The following is a 26,334-nucleotide window of genomic DNA, read 5'->3' as shown; positions in this document are numbered from 1 at the left end:
GTTCTGGATATACCAGGATTCCTCTCTGGTTTTCCTTGTATATTCTGTATTTATTGCTATTGCATCTTTACTTTTTTCCCCCGAGGTGACCCTTACTGGTTAGAATAGACCCATTTTGGTGAAGACTCGAACTGTGCAAACCGTGTAATGAAGATGGTTCTTTTCAGTTACCCCATGAAGGCGTGTGGTTGACGAGGCAACGGAAGACGGGTGTATTCTCACAGCTAAGGCAGTTTTGTGTTGCTTCTGGAACTGCAGTCTCGTCTTGCCTCTGCCATAAAACTTCCTCCTGGTCAGGCCATGCATACACGTGCACAGGGTCCCCATGAGGTCTCCAGGTTCAAGCAGAAACAAAGATTGCAGGCGGGGAGAGTTTCCTAAGTGCTGTCTGGTCACAGGAGGGCTCTGCTCTGTGTATCGTGCTGCAAAAGGTCAAGTTAGGTTCTTGACACACACAGCTTCCCAGCGTGGTCTTGGTTCTCTGTGTGTAACACAGTGAGAATATTCTCACTTCGTGAGAGATTGTTCGGTTAGTTGTTAGAACAAAAACCCCTCCTACTTTGATGCACCTGCCACTGGGTACATTTTGAAAAAGATGGATACAAAGTTTTAATGTACACTTAGGGCTTAACTGAAGCTGAAGAACTGTCAACAGCCACTCAACACAGTAAATGGGGTTGGGGGCTTGGTGGGGAGGAAGAGAGTGTGATTTTATGGCTATGATTTTATGTGCTGATATAAACTGATTTAAGGTTTCATAAGTAACCGTGCTTCTCTTGTTTTGGGCTGTTTGACTTGGTAACTCTTAAATACAGTTCCAAGACAGAACACTTGAGATAATCAAGTCTAGACACTTCATGCTTTTAAAGAGCATCTAAGAGTCCTCAAATGACTTCATTAAAACCACTTTTCCTGATAGATGCAGTTGGCCTGCAAATCTACATTTTAGCAGTTTAGCTGAAATACTGAAACATTAAATATGAGATGAATGGGAACTTATGTTCTTGAGCATAAGTATTACACTCAAATGGGGGGGAAAAGCCTATTTGTCTAAAGGGGTGAAAAATGTTTGCTAGAAAAATTACAATTAAAATGTAACCTAATTCTCTGTTACTGGAATTAAGTGGTGCTTGGTTTTTCTACTGCATAAAGGTTCTAATGGACTATTTCTATAATAACCCTGTGTAAGTCAGGAGATCAGTGCTGAGGAGCTGTTCCGCAGTGTACTGTAAGACTTTGTCACCAAGCCATTCCGCTGACCGATTCACTTCTGTGAGCGGGTCTGATGGTTCAGACCTTCTCAGCAGTTCAGAGCAGTAGTAGTTGAGCTGTGCCAGAACCAAGAACTCCAGGTATGACCTGTTCTGAGGAGAAAGCCTCCTCTTAAGAGGAGCTTCTGCTTCTCAAGAGGTTCCCGTGGCACTCATAACATCATTTATGGCAAAAGGATGGGTTTGTAGTTGGATGTTTTTCCTAGCTCTGCCTGACTCTATTCTCTTCCCCATGTATGTGTTTGATGTATTCAACAGCAGTCTAATATCACACTCGGAAATACTGTTTTCAGGTGAAGAGAGAACAGTAAGCTACTGCAAACATAATCGCACTTCTAGCCTGAATTTAATCATTGTGGCTTCTTAATGATGCTTCAGGAGCTTTTAACAAAATTCTTAGGTTATGTTCCTGAGGCAATACACTGGACTAACCTGATTTTGAAAAAGGTGATAAAATAGCAGTTGTGTAGTAGTTCCTGAAGACACGTTTAGAAAGAGAAGCTGCTGGGGAAAAAAAAACCCCACTCACCCTCTCATAAGAGTAAGTGATAACATTCTGGAGATAGCAGTCTACAGACTTGTACACTAGGAATAGATTTAAAAAAAAAACCCAAACCAGAAAACTTTTACCTTAGAGGATAATTAAGACATCTTACCCTATGCTAACTCACTCCTTGCAACTTGTACTGGTAAGAATCAGGTAACAGGATAAGGTGGACAGTCTTGTAACAGAGAAATTTTGTGAACCTTACTTTCGTTTCTCATTATGCTACAGCTTCCTGTGACCTCGGATAAAGTTCAGCTAGTTCCCCTTTCATATAAATACCTTCTAAATAAATGTATTCCCATACAAATATGTAAATACTTTTTTGTGATGGGGTAGAACATAACATTAAATATACCTGCCAGGTATATTAAGATCATGCCAGGTAACTTAAGGAGAACAAATAGTAGTGCTGTTTCCAAGCTTGTTTCTTGGAAACTAGTTGTCCTTGGGACAGTGTCACGGCTATCCAAGGAGCTGGGGAAAATGAGGGAAAATTTCATCATCAGTCAGAAATGCATGAAGTAGCTAAGTACTCAGCATCTTTTTAACTGTCAAGGGGACAAGGCAGTAGAGTCCTTCACCAAATTAATAGTCAGCACAGAAGGGATCCATCTGTCTGTCCTTGCTTATTAAGGAGACAAAGCTAAATCTCTCCCTGCATCAGTCCGGCATGCATCCGGGCCTACGCACTAGAAAACTTCCCCTACAAATGCATCGCTAGTATCTCATCTTTACACTAGCATATCCATAGATTAAGACTTCTCTAACATCACTAGTACAGCAGTTGGGAATAATGTTCACAGACTGATTTATTATTTTTTTTTATTTGAGTAGAAGATGTACAGATTTATCAAGAGACATAATTCCACTGTTTTCCAGAAGCATATGATAGAGAGGAATTTTCTGGGCCATATGGTCTTTATGATTTTGTCAGTTTTCTTCTTCCTGAGTTTATTCTGTCATCAGAAAACTACCCTTGCAAGTTCAAACAGAACCTGTGGAATGGCAAACAAATTGATACGAATTTTTATTTGATTTAATAATCCTTAAAACAGTTTACACTGTAAATTAGATAATCTGAAAAATCACTAGAGCTGCAATTCAAAAGTTACTTGCAAAGAACTGAAGACTAATCCCCTTGTACAGTACATTACATTAATAATATAATCTTGATTCTCAAATTATAAAGCATATAAATTGCACTTGTTACTACATTTTCAGTGTGATAGTGGAAAAAACGCCACCAACCTCTATGGTGATGAGTATTACTATCATCCACTCGAGGCGCAGAGCGTGCTTTTCATTCAGGTGATTTCGCATTAGGTCTGTCAGCTCCATGCAGTGCTGAAGCTTTTCATTCATTACCTGCAAGAGATTCCAAATATATGGCAAACCTGGATTCCATAAGCGGAATGAGATCACTAAATAAAGGAACACAATCCACAGAAGGGCTCACTGAACAAAACCAGAAAGGTGTTAACACTCTTCTGTGAAAGAACAGAACAGGACGTCCTGCAAGTTAACATGCACAAGCAACAGAAGTTTCAATATAAATGAGTCTGTTATTTCAATAGGTTCATAAAGATAATAGAAATTTAGATACGCATCTGCAGATATTAAACTGCTTTCTACTCATGAAAACAGGCACAAGCAAAAGAAGATGCAGTTTACTGGAATGCCTCAAAAGAAAGTAAATATTTAAGGTTGCTATACCACCAGAAGAAGTAGTTTTTGTGCTTCTTACTCTGGTTCAGCAGTAAGCATTGTGTCACCCTTCAATGAACTGACCTGAATGATCATGCCAGTAAGAAGACTGCTTCACATCTCAGTTTAACTTGTTTTCTTGCACACATTTCAGAACAAGAATTAAATCTCCTCTTCTTATAACTACTTAAAGCCTAATTTAGTGGCTCAGGAAATATGCAATCCATTCATGTGAGGCAGAGTTGTTAACCTAAACTGGGTAAAAGATGTGAGTGGGTTACGAACATATGGAAAAGGGGATAGCGTATAGGATCCTATTATTCTTTATTCAGTTTCTACAATTGAAACAGACAATCATGGAGCAGTCTGTAACCCTGCTGAGCCAAAGACAGCTGATCTGAGTGTGGAAAACTCTCCTAACAGTAAGACACCTACCTTAACTCTGCGGTTAATGTTGAGAAACTGGCAAGTCTTGTCATAAAGTTCTTCCAGTTTTTCTCTATCCCAGTAGAAGTCAGGTGTTATTAGCAGGTCTGAACTCAGATTTATACGGTGTCTAAAAAGAATCGGTACTACAGTTCAAACTTCCTTTTGGTGAATACAGGAGCAAATACTTACATAGCAGTTAAAAAGGAACAGAAAAATTTTCCTGTAATTTTAAGTAAAATATTAAAAGCACCTCCTTTCATAATAAAAACACAGTTGTAGTGATGGTTTAAAATTGGCCACATCTCCTTAAACTTTTCTGAGAATACCGTACTGTGTAACAGTTTTGAGCATAAATGACTTTTGCCTTATGGCAACATTGCCTCCTCAACCTGTCACCTTCCTTAACTTTTGATATCTGCAGAGAAGTCCTTGACTATGCTAGTAGCTTGCTGAAGCTGAAGTAGTACATGAATTTAAGTTACTGGGGAGCTCCTTAACAGCTTGTTTAGATCTCAGAACTCTGAAGTGTGACTGGTACTGCATGCTGGCTATGTGTGAGCATAGCGCACCTTTCAGAACCAGGCTATTGTCTCAACATTATAAAGGCTAAAAGCTGAAATCTCCCACCCTCAACCTACTGCTCACATAAACCTTTGGACACTTAGAACATCATTGTTCATTACTGAACAGTCGTTCAAGTAGGGATATCAAATCCCGTGTTTAAAATAGGAATTGTTTTTTTAATTTACCTCTTTCTTCACTGGTTTTGAGTTTTTTTGTAAAAGTGTGTGTAATGCTCTGTATTCCCAATGGCCAAATTTCACTTGAGAGGGGGGAAAAAACCTCCATTAAATTCTTACAATGCAGCAGTGGTTTCTGAGCAAGTCAAGGGAAGAACAGAACTCTCAGAAGAGTTTTACTAACTCTAGGCCGTAGTTAACAGTTCTACCTACCCCTGTGCTTCCTCCTGGTATCCCCTGCATACTCTAGGATCTACTATAAGTACTGGTTATAAGACATGCGTTGCTGGACCCAGGGAGGGAAAAGGGTGTGGAATTTGGCCATTTCCAATATGCTGCTTAATGCCTGTCTATAGTTGAGATGCCAGTGGTGAGATGGTGAGCCAGTGGGTCCTGTGACTAACATAACAGCATGCACAGTCTCCAGCCAAAAGAAGGTTGAAAGAATTCCCCCCTGCCCCACCCTGCTACGTTTAGTGTGTATTCTGGTCTTTGTATCACGCATAACTTAATTTTTAAGTTCTGTGTAATACAATGTCTTGGGTGTAACCAAAAAAGTTACCTTAATGCAAAGAGTTCTCCAATTTTCTGCATTACATCTGCATGAGACAGTTTCACCTTCCTCCGTGACTTCAGTATCTGCAAAGTAACAAGTTTTTCACTGCTTGATCAAGTAGCACGTACTAGAAGTTAAGAAGTCTGGAGTTCTACAGCCTGAAGTGTGTATACGAGTTAAAATCTGAATGCATATCACACTTAGTAACATTTGACTTTTGTTTGCTTAGTGCCTTGCTTATCTAGCTTTGTAAGAGTATCACCAGTTCATCCAGGTTCTTCAATAAATCACTGAGTACGCCATCAGTTGCAATACAAAATCCTGGAGCATTTTCTATGAATTATTTCCTGAACAAGAGATCATTTGTTTTTTCTTCCTACTATTGTTATAAGTCATGAGAGTGGTTTTTTTACCTTGCCACTACTTAGCCTTTTTATAGACTTCTTCCTTACAACAAACAATGTATTACCATTTATTTCCTCCTTTATTGAAAAAAAAAAAATTTCTCTTTTGAACCCTACGAATCTCATTTTTATATGCGACATCATATGGACTTTGTACTTTAATTAAGTCTCATGAAAAACTGTGGTTTAAGTAATTCACTTAAACTCCTCATTATATTCAAGTTAAAGCACATTACCTTCAGCCCAAGCTGCCACACACTGTTTGGCCAGGTTTTTAAATGCTGCTTCTCCTATTATGCATACACATTCAACAGTGGCAGGTGACAGTGGCACAACATGGGAATATTACTCCCATGCAGAACCCCACTCCCGACCCTTTAAAGACTGATGATTTCTTGTCCCACCACTTTGCATGTGTTCTGAGCTTCTCTACATGGATGGCTTCACCATCAAATCTGTTAAGTATTCAATTGCTTTTTCCATATCCTCAGCTGTATCTGGGCTGATCTTTTACAAAGCGCAGGAGAAAAGGAGGGGAGAGGTACAAACAAGACCTCACCTCAGGAATTGACTGGATAGATTCCACAAAATTATCCAATAATGATTCCCAAATAGCCAGCTTTACTGCAACACAGAGGTGACAAAGCAGAACACTGTGAGAGGTATATATGCTTTCCAGTAATCATTACTTTAAATCTGCCAACATGCTGCCTCAAGACACATTGATACATACAAGCATTATTTGTAGCAAGTTACCGTTGGTATTATACAATCAATGTTCATACATCTACGGACAAATCTGGGTTGGGCACTGACACAGCTCTGCATGCAGAACCACCCTGAGCACACCTCTCTTCAAATGATCAGTTCAGATCTTGGAGAGTTTTTGCTTCAGCTCAAAAGTTGCATGTTTAAGTGCTCTACCACACGTACAAAGCCTTTGCAAACTACATTCCAAGGAGGCTGGAGATAATGAGCCATGCTGACTTCATGTGGTGCCACTCAGGAGTCTCCACTGCATTTCTAGTGCCTGCAGAACTCCCATTCTCCATTTGTCCAGTATTTAATGCAGCATGCTCAAACCATGGAGAGCTGGCTTGTACAGACACACCATCTGTACTTGCTGAAGCTAAATTCAAACTTAGGGAATCTCCCATTTTGTTTTTAGGTGAATATACTCTTCACTGAAGATGTTAAGTTCTCTTCCATGGAAACTGTTCAGCACAGGCAATGGCAACACAAGTTCTACTATGCCTCAGCTTGAGCTTGGAAAGATGTTTCTACAGGAAGATGATATAACTCAGGCCTTTGTTCTTTAGTCTGCAGATTCCCAGACAACAATGAAGTATTAACAGATCAAAAATTAACCCTATTCACTCAGAAAAATTTATCAGGGAAGATTTAATTGTCAAAAGGAACTCGGTGGTCGTAGTAGTCAATAGTATTATTTAGTCAGGACGCTGATAGTAAGTCCAATGCCGAGCATTTTTCACACTCATCTTCTGAATACAGAGGCCTAATCCAAGTCAGTGACTTAAATGACATTTAATTTAGCCCCTGAAAAAAAGCCAATAGGCATTTCAGCTATCACTGATTGTTTGACAGAGGTTGGTTTCTGCTGCGTCATCAATTTGACTTGGACTAGACTTGCATCCTTTATTTTTATTGAACTGTTTTCCTTTATGATATGCGTGTCTCACGCAAACATAAATTGGTACCAGTTATCTCCTGGGAATAAATCCCTTTCTCCATTATATGTGGCAACACTCTTCCATGCAGTGGCTTTATGAATAGGAAAACTATAGAGAACTAAAGGCTTTTTTTCTCAATAGCTCTTCCTTCGACAGTCAAGAACCATTTAGTTATGCTGTACTCCTTGATCAAATGGTCTATCACTTCAAAAACATGCATTCTGTTTCTCGATGTCCCTTCTGTTTAAAGGTGCACTTCCCCAAATACTACAGGAATCCTGTAATTTACCCTAAGAGCTATAGGGCTAGACAGACCAGATTTCCTTTAAAGGTCTTTCTGAGGATGGCCTTACTGCTGCTCACTTCTACTCCCATTTCCTACCTCATCTGAGGTCTGAAGCAGCAGAGATGTGTATTTCCTCAAGCAGCAGCACCACTGCTGAGCCTGACTTCTTCCCAGTGCCTCCCGCTGCCTCCTGACAGACGTACCACCTATGGCACACAGCCATGGCTAATAAGCCTGGAAAACATTATCTGTGACTCTGGTCCACACCTTTGATACTGGTACACCTCCCCAGCTGGGAATCACTTCTTTAGCTGGCATCTAGCTTTTGCTATTAGGGGAAATGGTGTCAGGATGAATTACCTAAGATTACTGACAGGTTTCCAATACTGGACTCTGCATTCATTGCTATCCTAGAGTAGCTCTCAAAGGTGGGGAACAGGATGCTCAGTAGAATGTGTATCTTTTGCACAGTATGTTTCTTAATGTGCTTTGTTCATCTTTAAGACTATTTACATTGAACGAGGTAATTCCAATTTATAGAAAACAAGGTAAAAGCTTTGAAAACGAATCCTCCCACTGAAGCACAATCAATCTTTACAGTTTGCCTAAACCAGACACCGAGTCTTCTCCAACCTGTCACTGTACAAGTCCCACTTCTAATGACATTTCACAAAATCTGTAGCATAAGCTGATATTACAAACAATATTAACTCACCAGAAAGACAAAGGGCATTTGAAAAGGCAAATTTCTGCAGAACAATTTCATCACTATCCAGCTCAGAATTTAACAAGATTTCTCCTTTATGAAGCTTTGACTGACCTCTGTTAAAACAGGATTGAAGCATCTTCATTGATTAAGCCACTAGCAAAGGCACATTTAAAGAACAAGTCAACAATGCAAGAAAGGTTGGTTGGTTACTTATATAAAGCATGCCATATCTATATGGGTATCATCCCCATCCTTGCGTTTTACTCACGTTCAACCTAACAATAATAAAAACAAATCACTGAAAATTAGTTCCTCAGTCTAAGACTAATATTATGCCCAAATTTTCTAGGTTTAAATGAAACTGCAGCAAGCTATGATGGTAACTACCACATTACTGTATACACACAGATAATTCAGAGTAAGCAGGATACTAGCCTCTCTCCTGCTCTCTCCTATATTATCTTTCTGTTTCTGTTTTTCTTTTCTTCTGTCACTTTTATCAACATCACTCCCTCCCTGCTAAGATGTTACTTTCCCTGAAACCTCTATTGCATAGGAGGCCAGCAGGAAAGAAAAGGGGGCATGAGAGTTGTTCAGTTTATCAGGTCAATCTCACTATGAAACTTGCATAAACACAATGGAATATGTCAGGAATCACAAATTACACAACTGGATAGTACATGCAATTTTCAAATAGCCAGGAAAAAACAAAAACCTGTCCTCTTATCATGTTACCTTAAATAAGCTCAACCTCATTAGCTCAGCTCCTAGTGTTATAGTGTCCTGCCTAGGAGTTGTTTTTTGGTGCTGTTGGAAAATTACAGATAATTTTTATAATCATTTACATTAAGAAACATTTCTGTAGAGATCATTCATTCCCCATGATGAAAAAACATTATTTAACAAGGCAAGACAACTTGCCAAGTTTATCCTTCCACAGTATTCAAGTTATAACTTCCTAGGAAGTGACATCTGTGCAGAATTACGTCTTTATATATGAACCTAGAGGGCACTAAGGAAAGCTGATGCAGAAAATCCTCTTTAAAATCAGATTTGTCTCAATAATTCATATTTATTTTTTTCTATGAGGTACACAGTTTCTGTTTGGGATTGCTGAAGAACATGTTCAGTTGTGTGGGAATGGAGCTTCATAATTTACAAAATCTAGTGCATAACCAAGTCACAAAGGCCATTACTTGCAAGTTTAGCAATTCAGCAAAATGTGTCAATTTAGATTTACTGTTTTCTCCTTTCCTTATTTTACTCATTTGAAAAAGAGTATGGAAAAGTATATTTTTACTAGCTGCTTTTGCTTGACTTTGTTTTAGATGTCTATTAGCTTTTATATCAAGAGTGCCTGAAGATACTTACTCTCCTATTCTGTAGTTCAGCTCTTCATTCTCCCAGTGGACTAGTGCAACTTCATATGGCTGAATTTCATGCTGTTCTAGCACTCGCATGATATTCTTCATCTAAGAAAAAGACAATTGCACACGTAGGAACAGTTGCCATGCAGTATACTATCACTCTACAAAGATCTAGCATATAATAGGTTGATGAATGCAACTTTCATGCTGAAGTAGGTATGCTAAGTAATGAAGTGATTATTAACACAGTTTACTTCTGAAGCTATCTGAAGCTGTGTGGAAGAATCTGTGGCTATGAACAACTGCAAGGAATCTGTGAAGACTAAAACGTCATTTAATGTCTGCATATATAAAACAGGATAAAGATTAACCACAGCAGCAGTAAAGACAATGCAGACGTATTCAGTATCATAACAATGAGCTGTACAAGATTTTGGCAGATGTCTGAGTGTGGGAATGAATCTTTAGGATAAGTACATCAGGTGGCTGTTTCTGCTAAAATTACTAGTTTGCTGCTAAAATCAATAGTTTTGTTTCAGCTACCAGAGGTTGGGTTATATTACAGGAATCCTTCACCACTACAGGAATCTGTAAAAATGGTTTCAGCTGCCCACATTCAACCCTGTAAACAGTTAAATGTGCAATTTTACTTGCAGAAGTAATCTCATTGTCATTTTATTCTCAAGCACACTAAAACCTGATGCAGGAAGAAAGAGCCCTTTTCTCTAATAAAACTTTCTCCTCTGACATCTGACTTAGGATCCCTCATCCTTGTTCCCTTCTATGTGCTACAAGGCTCCGCTCATGAAAAATCATTCTGCAATTAGAACAAATTCTGAACTAAAAAAAGCACTCACCTACAGGTTTTTAAAAGGCATTTAGCTACATAACAGCCAATAAACCAAAACAAAACACCACAATATACTTTTGGTGCCTAAATTCTTTGAAGAGGTGAATGTTCTACTAAGTCATACTTAAAACACTTTCTTCAGAATAATAGATAATTGTTTATCTTTTAGTGCAAAACTGTATGCTAGTAAAGTGTTCATGAAGCATATTCTCCAGGTTAAGTACCCTAAAAAAATCTGTTGGATCACCTGCAAGAGGGATTTTCTTTGCAGTGCTAGCTTTCTTCATTGCTTTCAAGAATTTTGGTGGTACTATCTGTGTAAGACACAGTAACATTCTTCACTAAAAAAACCCGAACCCTACAGCTGCAACTGCTTGTTTCATAATCCTGAATGTAATATTAGCATGACTAGTACCTGCCATATATTCCAAGAATTGTGGTAAAAAAGGGTATGAAAAATCATTTTCATTTTTTAAGCAAGGAAACGTCTGCTGTTAGGCCAGTCAGCTATGCTGTGTCCAGGGACAGTTCAGCAATTCAAACCCTGCGAAACCAATTCCAGAGTTAATAGCCAATCCATAATGTAGCATGCCAGACTTCAAGAGTGTATTCACTTGGATCCAGGTACTCTAGCTGGCTTCATGAAGTCATTACTAAAACAGTAATAATTATGCTGTTAATAGACTAACAGTCCCTTCCAGAACTACAACCAGCTCAAGCTTCCCAGGGCCAGTGCAGAGCAAGATTTAACAAAGCTTCACAGACCGTAACCGATTCTGTGAAATTCATGTGTCCTGTAATACGCATACTTCCAAAGTTCTTCCATTGCTCTGGATAATGAGAAATTGCATTTTAGTGGCAGCTTTCTTTTATCTATTTAGAGCAACAGAAAGGCTTCCACTGACTGATGCTGAGTTTCTTCTAGGCCTAGCCTAATTTTGTAGAAGGGACTACCTCTGACAGTACATTTAATGAGAAGAGATGTTATGGATTCACTAAATGCAAACTCTTGCTATTACAGGCAATCACGTCACACAATTTCCTTTTAAAAAAACAGATGAAACTCCACCTCAAAGCTAGTTTTGCTTTTCGCCCATGCTATTTTTGGTGGGGAAGCTGTTGCACAACCTCCCTATTTGGGTATTTGAAAATGGTATTTTACACTTTAAATTTCTATTCATGATCAGTCTGTAGCTACCACTTCTTCTGTTCAGTGTCTGCTAGTTTAAAATAGTTTTTCTTCTCCTAATAGTCATTCTGGAGTGCTTTTAAAAAGCAATTTTGCCCATTCACAGTGATTCTCTACGTTCTGTTTTACTGAATTACTTTCAGTTTCTGTTCTACAGACCAGTTTGGGGTTTTTTTGTTTTTCCTTTCAGTTCATTAAAACGTGTGCATAAAAATACCTCCTCTATTTGAGCAAGTTGTTTGGAAGTTAAAACTTTGACTATGATTTCAATAAGCAGAAAGAGGCAGTTTTCCTCGTCTTTTATAAATAAAGCTAACAAGGGACCAACTAAAGTTACTAGTACTGACAAGAAAAATGTGGTATCAAATTTTCAAAGGTACTTAAGCGTGTACAACAAAATGAGATTTTTCAGAGTACTCCGGGGGGTGGAGGTGCTCAACTCACAAAAGTCAACAGGAGTCAGTCAGCTAGCCTTCAGTGATACCTGTGAATCAGTAGCATAGTTACAGCCATAGCATCCTAAGTGTGCTACAGGCAAGGTAGCACACTTGAAGGGAGAACTAGTATCTTTTTGTAGGCCAGCTGATATACTGAACCCCCTCAAAACAGACAGGAAATCAGGAACATTTCAGGTCTGAAATAGAAAAAGTGAACTTGAATCCAGAAATTGTTCACGTCTGGAAACAACTGCTCTGTGTTTTCATTTACCTTAATAAAAATCGTCCTGTGAACTTCTGTGCATCTCAGTATCATTTATTTAACACAGCATTTAATTTCACTTACTCTGCCTACAGGTACGATCAATATCTTTTCTCTTTGTATCTAGAATCCAGTTTTATTTAACCATAGTAATAAAAATCAATATATTAAATAAATTTATATAAATATATTAATAAAAATAGGTACGCCTGTGGCATACCCTTCTTGGTCAGCAAAGAGCACCAAATTATCCTAAGGGGTATGTAATTTCAATATCAACATATTTTAACAATTATACCAACCAATAAATCTTCCTTCAGGAAAACTGCTAACTGGTAGAAACACAAAACAATATTAAAAAGTTGCTTACAAATTCTGTCTCTTTCCAAGTTATCCAAAAGTAAGTTTTGAATAGTTTTGACTTAAATGGCTCTAGAATGATCCTTTTCTTCCAACGCATTTTCTGTTACATTAGTGCCTTTCAAACAACCATTCACAGGTTGATTTTTCTGATCTACTTCTTCACGATGTAGAGCTGCAAGAATTTTCTTTTTGTCAATCTCACTAGATTAAAATTTCAGATTTTTGGCCTTAAGTAGAAAATGTTATCCACTTTGTATGTTACACATCTATTTGCTCATTTTGTGCAGAAAGTCAAGTTTCAAAGGTGATATATCAGCAATCCACACACTTGAGGGCAGCAGCAGGAAAGCACCTGCACCTCATTAGGAGAAGAATCAGTCCTTTTCCTTCAGGGAGAGATCCAAGCTCCCAAACAAAGCCCAAGAATGCTGGGCTTTGTGGGACTGACAAAACATCCATTATGACTTTTAACAAACAGTTTTGCTTTACTTACGCTTTTCTCTTCCACATTCCAAAACACAACAGCCCCTTCCCTGTGAATTCAAGGAAAAAACTGAGGTGTAATTATACTGTTTTAAATGTATTTCAATGCAATACTCAAATTGTACGGTGGCAATTTTTGTCATTGTGAATCAAGAAACTTAATACTATCTTCACAAAAAACTACACAATAGTTGCTTTTTAACCATACTTTAATGAAAAAACATGAGAAGATAAGTTATTTTTTAACCGTTTAAATAATTCTGATTTTTTTTTAACCATTCTGATTGGACAGTTACTCCTTGAGTTTCATGAGGTAATACGATGCAATGACCTAGAAAGCTGCACTACTTCTTCACACCATTGCTATTTAGTAAATAATGTTTTGGGTATGATTTATAACTTACCTGAAGAAAAAAATCATGCCAGGATCATCTTCTTTTGCAGACTTCTCAGTACCAATCACCAAAACGTTTGCAGCATCTGGTTTGAAATAAAGGAAAAAACTGAAGAATTATTCAAACTTCTAAACATGATAGCTATAAGCATATAATTCCAGTTTAACAGTTACATGCTAACATGTCAGTCAGTCCCATATTTTAGTTTTCTGATGGAAATGCTTGCCAGGAAACAACTACAATATCAAACTACACTGCTTCTCTGAAGTGTCACGCTCTAGACAGACTCAGCCGCTATGTTGAACGTCACTGAAATCTTTAGTTAATGAAATGTAACAGCTTTGAAGAACAAAAGACTTAAGGGAAAACTGATGCAGGGCATAGTGAATAACCAGGAACAGAATACAGAAGTGGACAGGCAATGTAAGGGAACTATGGGAAGTTTGCCCACAGTTGCAGAGACATTACCATTCAAATCTGCTTGCCCAGAAGATCTTTCTCTTTTCTATACAGCAAGGGACTAATCTGCACTCAAATTTTGCTGACTTTGCTTTGACAGTCAGAAGCTTGAAAGAGCATACCCCCAAGACAGGAGAGGGTACATCTCCGTTCTCCTTTGGATGAGAAGTATGCTTTTGAAACAAATCTTTCAGCCACCCTCATTTACCACACTTCTGATGTGCACAGCAGAGCAGTGTCACAAACCAGATTTTTTTTTTTTTTTTGCATTGAATTAAACTGAAAGAGGAGCTCCAAAAATGCACCTGTGGTACTCCAACCGCTAACGGGCATTTGTTACTAAGGACCAGACTTGAGCTAGTGTAAGTAGAATGCCCCAAAACTTACAAAATGTGGATGCTGGGTTCTCAAAACAGGGTTGGGTTTTTTTTTTCCCTACAGGTCTGCTCCACTGTACTCCTCGCTAATATAGACAAAGTTTTAGAATTCCTGATGTGGTTTTGACAAAAAAGGTTACTTTCCAGCATGACTCATTTTGTTGCAGAACTAGTGGAAGCTAGACCAGCAAATCCCCCCACCTCTATTACAAAGTGAGACTCTGCAAAGAGGAATTTGCAGGGCCTGACACCCAAGCCTTAAGAAGTTCAACCCCTTTGCAGAAAGATCACAAGTCAAGCAACAATGCATCAAATTCAGCCTGTGTACGAATTCCACTCTCTGCTTTACTGCTCAAGCCATAGAGGCCAGGTAGACTAAGGCGGCAGAGAGAGATGACCAAGTATAGGCTATACTGTTGCTAATACCTGAATTGAGACCACACAGTTGGTCTGTATGAACTCTTTAAAGACTTCTCTTTCACTTGCTATTCCAGTTCAGAAACACGATTTGATGAATCACTAGGGCAAGTTTTGGGTGTGAAGATTGAGTTCATCATGGAAGAAACATTTGTCTGCATTTTCTCATTTGCCTTTTCAAATATCGCCCTTATCTTCATTTATCCACTCCAGCCAAAACATACACAATTGAAGAGAATTTGGTCCATTGTCAGTGGAGATACAGGATCTGCCTCTAAAATGCTTTTAAAGAGGTCGAAAACAAGAATAATGCTTAGGAAGAACACTACAAAGCAACAAATCCACACACTAATCACTGATTTAGATTTCTATGTGCTAATATTTTTCTATTTTCCAAGACTGAATGTTTGAGTTGGTAACCAACCACTGCTACATGCACAAGCCAACCACAACAACACATCAGATCTGCTGGCACAATCCAGCATCCTTTCATCATTACTTCCTCCAAACTGTTGATAAAGAGTATCTATTGTGAGGGGTCAAAAAACACACTATGAAAAAATGAAATAACTGGCAAAACCCACACTCCCAGGGTAAAATACCAGTAACAGCAACATTTGCCTTACAATAATTCACAGTCATGCTAGGAATTGTACAAAGTTTCTATCCCGAAGCTGTTAAACCAGTGTTGGTTTTAATACAAAGAAACTACATAGGAACATGAACCCTATACTCTACAGCACCTTGTCTTTCCACGTTCATCTTTCTGAGCAAGACAATCATTAGTAAATCTTCTGTTTAAAAGACACACACTGGAGTATTATTGCACTTGGATTATTACATGTTTGAGAGGCAGCCAGATATTTGATAACCTCTACTGAAATGCCCATAACCACTATCTGTCCTTCTCTTAGCTTCATATAATCTGTTCAAAGAAAAAAAAAAAAAAAGAAAAAAGCATTCTACTGCCAACATATGAAAATCACAGCTGTTCTAGGGCATAAGGTTCCTTCAGCTATAAAAAGCTCCATTTGTTTTTCTCTTGTAGTATACTTCAGCTATTTCCAAGACATACTTTCCCAAGTCTTCAGAGACACTTTGTATGGAAACCAGAACCAATTATTTTGCTAAAGCCTAACCAAGTGAAGCATTCAACAATTGCTAGGGTATATTTGGCCCCCCCCCAAAAAAAGTATCAACTGCATTCTCTTTACTACAACTAAGCATTTATGGATATATATTTTTCGTTTCACTTAGTCAGCAAGATTCTCTCTTGCATGCCTTCCTCTCCAACCCTCAGTGATTTACATTAATAGAAGTGTGGGTATGGAAAGAAGATGCAACACTTCAAATTACAAAATTGTTTTGACAGCTGAAGCACTATGATATCACATTACTGAAAGATTAATTAAAATAAAGAAAACTTACAGATTTTTTTCAGTTAGTGAATTTCTATAGAAATTCTTATATCAGAAAATCCCCAAATTTATTTTTCCTGCATGCATCTAATTTTTCAATACTTTTAGTGGAATTGTAATTTTGGGAAAAATTATCATAGGTTAACAGCAAGTGCTGGTTATATTCCTATTCTGAGAGGTTTAGTTGTGGTTTTTTTAAGCAAATGGAATTTTTAAGCAAAGCAATATTTTTATAGGCAGTATGATATATTCCAGGGTATTACCAGAATAAGAATACACGAGTTTTAAAAATGTTATATACCTCACCCATATTTCATCTCCCAAAGTATAACATTGCTTTTAATATGTTTCAAAAATCTACCTCTAGGCAAACTTGTTATTTCAACATATCCATGTGAAGTCAGGTCATGACACAGATTACCAAGATGATATTCATCTGCTGTTGCAAAGGCTGTGCACTGCATCAGATTCTGTGTCAAAGGAATAAAGATTTGAGTTAGGGAAAGGCAAGAAGTTAGTAAAACAATTGTTTGCCTCAAAGTTATCAAGAGTGACATTTTTAATTTATTCACTTTTTTCTACAATATCATTGCCATGCTGTCCACCTGCTGTACAAACAGTCACAAGATTACTTGCTCCCTGTTAAGTGGGAAAGCAAATCACAGACTGAGATCAAACCAGGTGACAGGAGTAAGTCGCACCAAAAAACTTCGTGATAGAGTGACAATGTGAACCCTTCTTCCCTGAATGCCAATCAAATGCTTCAACAGTACAGCTACGCTTGCTACTGCTCTCCCATCCTAAGGCTTATAACATACTCGGCTGACCACTGAAATCAAAAGCAAGACACCTCCAACATCAGCTTTAAGATCTATATTTTAAAGATAAATGGAATTCAGCTATCCCAGCCTGCTTATCAAACAGAAGCTCCAACTGCAAACATCATGTTCTTCCAAGCACAAAGCTCACTGCCCAGGTAACCGCAGGGTATGAGCCACTGCAGCACCGCAGCACAGAAAGTCACAGATCTTCCAGGCCAGTTGTAGAGGCTGCAGATCTACAGCGTCCCCCCTGAGCTGAATCTTGCACTAACAACATGGTCTCAAACTGACACCACAGTCGAACAGTATGTAACAGCCAGAGTTTGTCTCAATATTCCACAATCGTAAATAACTAAAATGCCATATTGAAACAAATGACTGGAAAAATTATACTGACTTGCAATGAGACTGACTCGCATGGCAAAGAAATCAGAAAGTCATCTGTGTAAAGATTTCTTGATTAATGAAACAAGTCACAATAAACCGATTTACAAATCCTACTACTCATTTTAAGTGGGTTTCTTTGTTCTGATACCATGTATGTCCCATGATAATGTTTTTCAGTACAATGTAGTGGAAGATATCCAGAAAGCAAAGTGTCTCACTGTGGATCAGTCACTTCCCAGCTTTTTGTAACTAATACAAATGGGGACGTAACTAACAACAAATGAACAAAAGAACTGTACTCATCTGCAAGCATTTATACCCACAATACACTTCAACTTAAAATCCAAATTATATTCTAGCAGCACTCATGTACTATCAAACAGCAAGGCTTAAAAAGGCGTTCTACTCCTTGGGAGGTCCATTACCAGTCATCAGAATCACGGCCACTCATTTAAACCTTCTTTTCTTTTTTAATGTTAACATTCTGTTATTATTTCCAAAGCTTTTCTTACACATCATCTTAATTCAGTGATCACTAACAGAAAATAAACTTTTAAAGTAATTACAATATTCAGTGAGCAATTTTGTAGGCATATTTCCATGATTGTGCTACGAGGCCAAGTTAACAGTGGAACAGAATTGTGTTTTCAGTTCCCTTGCTGCAGTACCTTTGAAAAGTTGCATTATCACAATTTAATCGGTATAAATCCATTCTCAATCTCTAAACTGCCAATGCAAATATATATTTCAGATTCTTCCAGAAAGCTTTGGTTTTTAGAAGTACATATGCTCTGCCACGAAACTCTTCTGTCAAGAGCTAAGGGAGCAAACTTACATTCTAGCTAGTATATAATCTGAAAATATCTATCCTGCTCTATGCTTCCCACAGTTTATTACTTATGCTTCCCATAGTTCATTACTGTTTATTACTTATTGTTCATTTCAAGGCAGATATACTACAGGACAGACTTTCTGTCTTACTGCTGCAATTTTAGTTTCAATGTAAAGATTTTACGTTTAGTTAGAACCAGAAGTTTGCTGCTAAGACTACATGCCTGAAATAGCATTTTGGATATGCACTAGTTTGGTTTTTTACAATGCACTGTTTCACTTAAATTTTTACTAAAATCTTGTTTGATGAGGAACATTTGGATGGGGTGTAATTTGAGGTTAAGACACCTAAAATATATATGTCCACAGGCACTCTTAATGTCTAAGCTCCCAAGACAGTTGGTGGAGATACAGCCAAAAAGTCTATACTCTAATGAGTGATTCAGCTAATCCTAAAATAGACATGTTAACTGGCCAGTCAACCTTAATCCTGTGCTTTCTGCTATGTTACTTTCACCTGCAAACTTCAAAATAACAGAATACAAGATCTGTAATGGTGCTAGAAAGAAACTCCAGCTACTCACCACCCTCCTCCTTTCTGCCTACAGCTGAGGCTTCATTGAGATTCTATCCGGAGCACCACAACAGTTATCCGAGTAGCCATCCTAAGTACCTCAACAACTCGTTTTCTGTATCATCATGCCCCCAACAACTGCACAGGCTCATGGAACTGTAATTCCCCTTGGCCCATCCCTTCCACTTCAAGCATACAAAAATTTTTAAGAAAGAAAACCTGTAGGATGAACTTAAATCCTCACATCACCATAGGAATCAGTCTTTATCTTAAGGACAGTAAATACTACACCTTTATTTGATTTTCAAGTTTTTTCTAGACTACATGGCTATAGTATCAAACACTAGCTCAGAGGCTTTTCATGCCATCAGACCTTATGAGATTAACTAAACTGAGTAGTGGTACTACTCACTGATGGACTGAATAAACCAGTTAACTGCTTTCAAGTAACTCCTCCATCTATCCTGAAAAACTGGTCTTATGACCATTTATCATTGCTGGTGCTCAGCACTCTGCCTGTAAACAACACATGAAGACCAGTGCTGGAGAGGAGTGGGAAGGACCTCATTCACGGACTGTTCTGCAAAAGAAAGGTGTCAGGCCCTCCCAGACAGAAAACACCAGAAATCCCCAGGGTTCATCTAGCTGAGAATCTTAAGAGTGGGGGACCACAGCTAGGGTCTCAAGGGGCAGGCTGGGAAGGTGAAGACGCAGCAGCCTGCCCCTAGGTAACTGCCCTGGCAATAGGGCCTGCATTACTGGAGGGCTCTTGGTTGCCTTCACACATGCACAGGAAAGCAAGATCAGCTTTTTTGTGACACCAGGATTTAGAGAAAACCGACGGCACACTGAAAAAAACCTCAAGGATTCTCCATTTGCTCTACAACTTGCAGAAATCAGCCACATCTTTCAGTTATTTCTCTATACTACATACCTATAAAGACAGACACAAACCGGTAAAAAAAATGCTTATTCCAAAATACTGTCAGCCTGAAGTCAAGGTGACAGCCTGTCCGTACCCCTGTATATGGGGCTATATATCTGACAAAACCACATGGGGTTTATTAAAAAATAGCAATGTTAGGTCTGAGTTTATGCGATTTCTGGCACAGCATTTTGCCATGTGGAAGCTTCCTCAGAAAGCAGATTATTATTTCAGTGTATCAGGCAGGATTTTCTCAATTTCTTCACAACGGAAGAAAGTAAAAATAGCAGAGCATATTACTTGCACACATATATATGAAATGTCAAACAAAGAAACTGTTTGCATTCTATGCTGCCATTTAGAAGCCTCAAGAATCTAAAAAAATTGTCAGTTCAATTCACCCAACAACAGAAAGAAGCAACCTCTGAATGTAATGTCATAGCATGAGTAACAAGCTTGAAACATTACCTGGTGTTTCAGGACTAATATTCTTCACTTTCGTGTTTCAAAGCAACAGGAAAATGCAAGTGGGAACAATTTAGTTCAATCTAAGTTTAGTCTATAATGGAGTCTTCATGTTACATTAAAGCATACTCCTGCTCATCATATAAAATACTAAACAGAAGCTTAGATGACAAGAAGGCAAGCATTAAAACTTCAGTTTCTGTGCTCACATTCAGTAGATCATGTAACAGACATATTTTGCAATGCGGAAGCTATTTCTGAAAGCACAATACTTGTTTCAATCTCATCTATAATACTGTTTTATTAACAACACCCTGGAAGTAACACTTCTGACACCGGGATTTTCCTTGGAGATCTTATATTCAAGTATGCTTAAGGTCTGCCTTGGCTAGTATTGAGGCTTGCAAAGAACTATCTAAAGGTGGAATAGCCACAGGTATGCACTGTTCCACTTAATCATATCTCATTTTATCCAAAACAGTTTCTTACTGCAGTTACTCTGTCGACCTAGGAGTCTGGAGATCAAGGTGCTATTTCTACACATGGAATAATCTTCCTCAAATAACACAGGCTACATCTGCACCTCCGTTTCCCATCTGAAACTTAATCTGAATATAAACTTTAGACTATTTACTTTCATCTTGATTTCTGTTTGAGTGAAGCCTTAAAACTGGGTAGAATTGGACAAGTAAGGATACCTAGGGAAAGTTAAATTATTCTGAAAGCTAGACTTTGTTTCTCAATATTAAATGTGATTTGAGAGCACTGGTTAAAATTATTTTTAATGGACTTCATCTTTCTGCTTTAGTAACCACTTATCTTCCCTCCACTTTTGTTTACATATTGCTAGTAAATCTCCATTTTGTCTTCAAGATACCAGACACACTAGTTTCTATCAAGCTTGTTTCTGTTTGCAGAATTCCAACCTCTTTGTCGCCACACTAGGGTAAATAATGAAATCCTCCTCACCAAATAAACATGTTAATTTCATTAAAACGTTAATCTAAACCCAAATCTGAATCTAAATTAAATTGATGACATTCCCTTAATGTTATACAGACTGTAAATTTTATACTTTACCTCCATGTCTGACAGTAGTGGCTGGTTAGTTCTGGATGGCTGCTTGGTCCTTGGTGCCTTCGGTGGCCTCTTAACTGGCTGGTTACTGTGTTTTGGAATAATTTTAACAGCTGATACAACCGAGTAAAATCTTGATGGTATGTTCCTAAGCTTTTTAATATGCTCTGTATTGAGCTTGTAGTTTTCCATCATCGCCACACCAAAACATTTCCAGGATGGAATAAAAACCTCCCCACTCTGATAATAAACATTTTTTCCCAAAGCCGATACATTTCCTTGGAGCGACTGCCAATTCTTCACTTGCACACACTGACTTCTCAAACAAGGGGAAGCAGTTTTCAGAGCATACAAATTCCAAGACTTTGCTGTTCTGTGAGCTCTTCTGTCGACTTCATTATCCAGCTTTAATAGCAGATGTCCAGTTTTATTAAAGCTTTTGCATTGGCGTATTGTTGTTAAAGCGTGGAAAGATCTAGTCTGAAGGCGCAGAAGTTTCAGTCTCATTGCTTCCCTCAGAACTGTATTTAAGACAAACAAACAAAATAATCCATCAACCTTTGGAAAGAAATAATATTATTTTCCCCTTATCTAGAAGGTGACCCATATGCCTTTTGCATGTGTTAGTACTCCTAAGCACATAAACATTGGTGGGATTAAACAGCGCTTTTTTAATGCTATGGAAATACTCTAATTAAGATCAAAACACATTATTGAGCTGTGGGCTTGCAACACATGGTGCAAAAGTAGAATTGGTTGCTATGTCAATATGTAAGCAGGCATCTTTTCCTTCTGTTGCTCATTCTGTGTAGCAGTCTGCACCCTCAGTAACCCCACTGACAAAATTACTCACGGAGCAAGCACACACCTTAAAGAGGACATCAGACTCTGGGAATCATTATTTTATACACAATAAAAACAACAATTAGATTACTATGTGCTTCTATGGGAACATCACCTACAGAATACACACATCGATCAGCATCAGCTCAAACTGCTGTATCACAAACAGCCAAGCAGGGATCCAGCTCCGTTTGTCTGTCTTGACTACAGCGAGAGCTGAGGCAATCAGGTTACGGTCTTGACCCTGCTAGTACATACTGGTGCAACAGGGATCGCAAGGCCTGCTTGTAGATCTACCTGTGCTGACGGAAACAGGACAGTGTCCTTATTCTGTGATTCCAGACTAAGAGCAAGCTTATTATATTTACTATATATTTATTATATATTATATAATACATATATATTAGCTCATTGTATGAGCTAATCAAATAAACTTTAAAAGTATTCACAGACAGTAGACTGAATACCTCAGTGGGTGTGTTTCACTAGCTGAAAAATCGCAGTGTCATCTGCTTTTATTAACCAAGAACATTTCCCTCCTGACAAAAAAATCCATCTTCGGCAAGTTATTAACAAAAAAAAGTCACTAAGTTGTATAGTTTGAAAAACTGCCAATTTCAGAATATTTTTCAAAAACTGTGTAAAGAAGGATCTTCAATACCACCCATACTTTTAATGTAATAATGCAAATAATCATTTTCTTGTGAGAACAAACCATTGTGTGCTGACTGGAACAAGGCCTCCATCCTAACAAGGACATCTAGATGCTAGCACAATACACACACAACTTGAAAAAAAACCAACAAAACCAAACCTCACCCCGACATAACTTAATGGAAGGGGAGTATGCTAATTTTGGTGAAAAACACATACAATTCTAAAAAAAAAAGAAGATATAAAACACTTTCAGGCTACCACAGAATAAGTAATTGATATTGGGCATAATTTTATATGCTCTTCACTTGTAGCTTTTTGCCCAATTTGTAAGCCTGTTATTCGCGTACTTACTACAATAAACTAATTATTATTTTCATTTTAAACTTGTCCCGCACTTAAAAAGCAACCCAGAAGACTCTGCCCCGGACAAGGCATTTACCTTTTTAAAGGCCTTTTACCTCTGGATCATGACGAGAGCTGAAAAACTCAGCAACTGCAACCCAAGGTGGTCGAAAGCCAGGACAAGGGGAGAAGTCTCCGGTAGCACGGGGTAACTAGCAGAAAGAGACTCACTAATGCCAGGTAAATCTGTGCTTTCCTGGCCAACAAAACCTTGTGTCGAATCACAGTGATCCCAGGGGTGATTTTTCAACTGTACAGGCTTACAGAAAGCTACAAGGAAGCAGTGACCATATCGACTCAATTCCACTGAGGAGCCTTAACGCCAGATTTGTAGCAGCAGAGGCACCTAGCCAGGAAGCACAGAACAGAGCAATCCAAGAAACACGCGGGATGAGGAGCTAGCACAACGAGACAGCAGGTGCCATCTCCGAACAGCAGAAACAAATCTGCGCTTTATTTTCCAACGTCTCTGTAACACACGACACGCTTTATTCACGCCCGTTGCCTTTCCAGCCGGGAGTCCAAGCTTACTGCGGCACAGACAGCAAGATGTACGAATAAACAGGGCCCACCCTGCCGAGCGGACAGACCGGCCCGGCCCTGCCCGGCCCGCCCCCCCCCGGGTGCTGCGGGCCCCGCAGCGGCGAGAAACCCGGGCCTCATCCGCCGCAGTCCGGCTGTCCCCGGGGCCCCGCCAGCAGGGCGCTGCTCTCCCGCGCCTCGCTGCCGGCACACTGCGCTCCTCCCCAGCCCCCGCCCGGCGGCGGCAGCAGAGCAGAGCAGGCCAGGCCAGGCCAGGCCCGGCCCGGCCCAGCCTCCTCCCATCCCCCGAGGGAAACAGCCGCGGCGGCGGCAGCAGCCCGACGCCGACCCCCACCCCCGGGAGCGCCCCCCCCCAGTATGCGCGGGGGGAGGGGAGCGGCCCCGCTCCCATTGGCTGCCTGCCGGGGCGGGCGGGAAGCAGGCCGCCAGGGAGCCAATCGGGAGGAGAAGGCGCCCCGCCCCCGCAGGAAGAGCAGGCCAGCACCGCCCCCGCCGAGGCGGCAGCCGAGGCGCTTGGGCCCCGCCCCGCCCCGCGGCGGCTGACGGGCGCCCCTGGCGGGCGCGGGGAGGCACCACCACCAGGCCGAGCGTCAGCGCGCGGGGGGCCCGGCCCCCCTGTTCCGTAACGCTCGGCTTCCGCCGCAGCTGCGCCACCGCCGGGGAGCGCTCGGCGGAGCGGCCGGCAGGCTGCGGCGCCGCAGTACCTGAGTAGGAGGGGGAGGCAGGGGAGCGGCCCGGCAGCCTTCCTGCTCCGGCGCCGGCAGGGGCAGTGCGGGGCGGAGGAAGCGATGGCGCAGGAAACCGGCCACCCTCTCCCTCCCGCGGCCGGGGCTCTTTCTCACCCCCGAAACTGCCTCCCCTCGCTCGGCCTACGGCCGTGCCCGCGGGGGACGCGGGCCGCTCCCACTCGCGGCAGGATCCGCGCCGACGGCAAGGGCGGGCGAGGCCGCCCCGGCTCGCCCACGTCCTCCCGCGTCCTCCCGCGGGCGCTGCGGCAGGCCCAGCCCGCAGGCGTCCCTGCCGCCGGCCCCCCGCCGCTCCGGGGGCTCCCGGCTGGGGCCAGCAGACCCCCCTCCCCCAGCACAAGCTCCCGTCGCAGCTCTGACCGGCGGCGGGGAGCCGCCGAGGGCCGCCGCGCCGCCGTCTCTCCCCGCCCCTCCCCGCGGCGCGCGCCCGGCCGCCGCCGCCGCCGCGGGAGGGGCGAGGCGGTTCCCGCCGCGCGCCAGCACTGACCTGGGGGAGGGGGCGAACCGCTCTCCGCCGCGCGAGCCGCGGCCCCGCCCACCGCCCGCCGAGCTCCGCCAGGGCGCGCGGGCCGCCAGGCCCCGCCCGCCTGCCCGTCGCCGTGCCGCGCGGCGGGCGCGGCTGACTCACCAATAACGTCCGGCTGCCTCGCCCCACTTCCGGGGGGAGGCCCGCCGGCTCGCGGGGGCGGAGCAAGATGGCGGCGGCGACGGGGCTACCGGTGTCCCTGTCGGGCAGGTTTAAGGGGTGCGTCACGGCCTGGCGCGCTCGTGACCGGCCGCGGGGTGGGGGGGCAGGAGGGAGCTGAGGCACCGGCTGGTGCCGCGCGGCCGGGGAGCGGCTGCTTTCGGGCGCCGGGCCGCTCTCGGTCGGGGCCTCCGGCCTAGCGGTGGGCGCCGGGCGGGGCCGGGGGCCGGCTCTCGGCCTACTCGTGCGGGCGGGGGCAGCGCCAGCGTCGCGCCGTGGGCGGGCCCGCTCGGCCGGGGCCGCGTCGCCGGGAGGCGGCGCTGTGGGCGCTGTGCTGCCGGCTCCGCGCCGCCGCCGCTGCCGGGCGGGCGCCTCTTCGGGCCGGCGTTTCCTCGCCTCGCCCCCGCTCACCGCTGCGGTTGTGCCTGCCTGTTAGTGAGCGGGATAGGTCTTGGGAGGGCACGAGTTGTGCTTCGGCTTTTCCTTGGGTTCCTTTGGGTTCACCGTTCAGTTCCGAGTCCCTGAGAGCTGCGGCCCCGAGGGACGGGAGGGAAGTCTTCAAATAAAAATCGTTCTTCGGGCTCTCTGTAGGGCTGGTGGCGTTTTGCTCGTTGTCCTTCTCGTATATAAATAGCGTTTGGGGAAAACGTAAATCAAGGATATGGCGGAGAGCAAGTAGTGTGGATTTCGTTGTTGCTACAAGATGCACTTAAACTTTAAACAAATCTTAATGCTTTTAATTTTAAATTTCTTTGACTTTACATCTGGGTAACTGAGCAATGAGAGAATGTGTTTTAGCCTAGCATTAACTGCAATTTTCACTCTTTTGGCAGGGCCAGTCACTTAGCATTTTCTTCTCTGAAAGGACTGCCATTGATCTTTTTCTTCAAAAGTAGACCTAAGAACCTGACCAATTTGAGATTTGTTTTTTATTGGTGTTCACTGTTTTAAAGGCACATAAAGTTACTTTTAAGACCTTGCATTTATTTTAAAAAGATAGAAGTTATTTATCATTACCTCACAA

The 26,334-nt window shown here is 41.4% G+C and overlaps 2 protein-coding genes across 16 annotated transcripts in view; one reads left to right on the top strand and one right to left on the bottom strand.

The window, feature by feature from the left end:
* Window positions 1–13: 13 nt before the first annotated feature.
* RMND1 (required for meiotic nuclear division 1 homolog) lies at window positions 14–25,480 on the bottom strand. 14 transcript variants are annotated; one of them, XR_012041529.1, is made up of 14 exons: window positions 23,393–23,682; window positions 22,397–22,574; window positions 21,438–21,955; window positions 16,716–16,824; window positions 13,693–13,768; window positions 13,299–13,338; window positions 9,709–9,809; window positions 8,344–8,450; window positions 6,211–6,275; window positions 5,254–5,330; window positions 3,958–4,078; window positions 3,607–3,777; window positions 3,067–3,183; window positions 2,793–2,813 (listed from the first exon to the last, which is right to left on the bottom strand). XR_012041529.1 is itself a non-coding variant. In XM_072856095.1 (13 exons), exons 2-13 carry the CDS (start codon window positions 22,407–22,409, stop codon window positions 393–395), a joined length of 1,374 nt encoding a protein of 457 aa, XP_072712196.1. In that variant the 5' UTR covers window positions 22,410–22,574; window positions 23,393–23,682; the 3' UTR covers window positions 14–392. The 14 variants fall into 14 exon arrangements, 9 of the variants coding, with proteins under 9 accessions (XP_072712196.1, XP_072712195.1, XP_072712194.1 ...); XR_012041528.1 differs by having other exon boundaries at window positions 3,607–3,772; XM_072856095.1 differs by lacking the exons at window positions 2,793–2,813; window positions 3,607–3,777 and adding an exon at window positions 14–422.
* Window positions 25,133–26,334, top strand: part of LOC140649224 (coiled-coil domain-containing protein 170-like) — a 67,347-nt gene continuing 66,145 nt past the window's right edge. Inside the window, exon 1 of one of the 2 annotated variants that reach the window (XM_072856089.1) lies at window positions 25,133–25,370. In XM_072856089.1, coding sequence (XP_072712190.1) covers window positions 25,321–25,370 — 50 coding nt within the window. In that variant the 5' untranslated portion in view covers window positions 25,133–25,320. The remainder of the gene's footprint in view (window positions 25,371–26,334) is intronic. The other variant, XM_072856091.1, reaches the window with a different exon arrangement.

Source organism: Ciconia boyciana, chromosome 3 (assembly GCF_034638445.1).
Source record: "Ciconia boyciana chromosome 3, ASM3463844v1, whole genome shotgun sequence".
NCBI lineage: Eukaryota > Metazoa > Chordata > Aves > Ciconiiformes > Ciconiidae > Ciconia > Ciconia boyciana.
The sequence above is the reverse complement of the archived record's forward strand: the minus strand, read 5'-3'. Positions and strand labels throughout refer to the sequence as shown.

Excerpts from the sequence above, each read along its gene's own strand:
- RMND1 (XM_072856094.1), bottom strand. Across the intron at positions 13,339-13,692 it reads GGCATGATTTTTTTCTTCAG|GGAAGGGGCTGTTGTGTTTT; the intron begins GTAAGTTATAAA and ends TTGAATTCACAG. Across the intron at positions 8,451-9,708 it reads CTGAACTACAGAATAGGAGA|AGGTCAGTCAAAGCTTCATA; the intron begins GTAAGTATCTTC and ends CTGTTTTAACAG.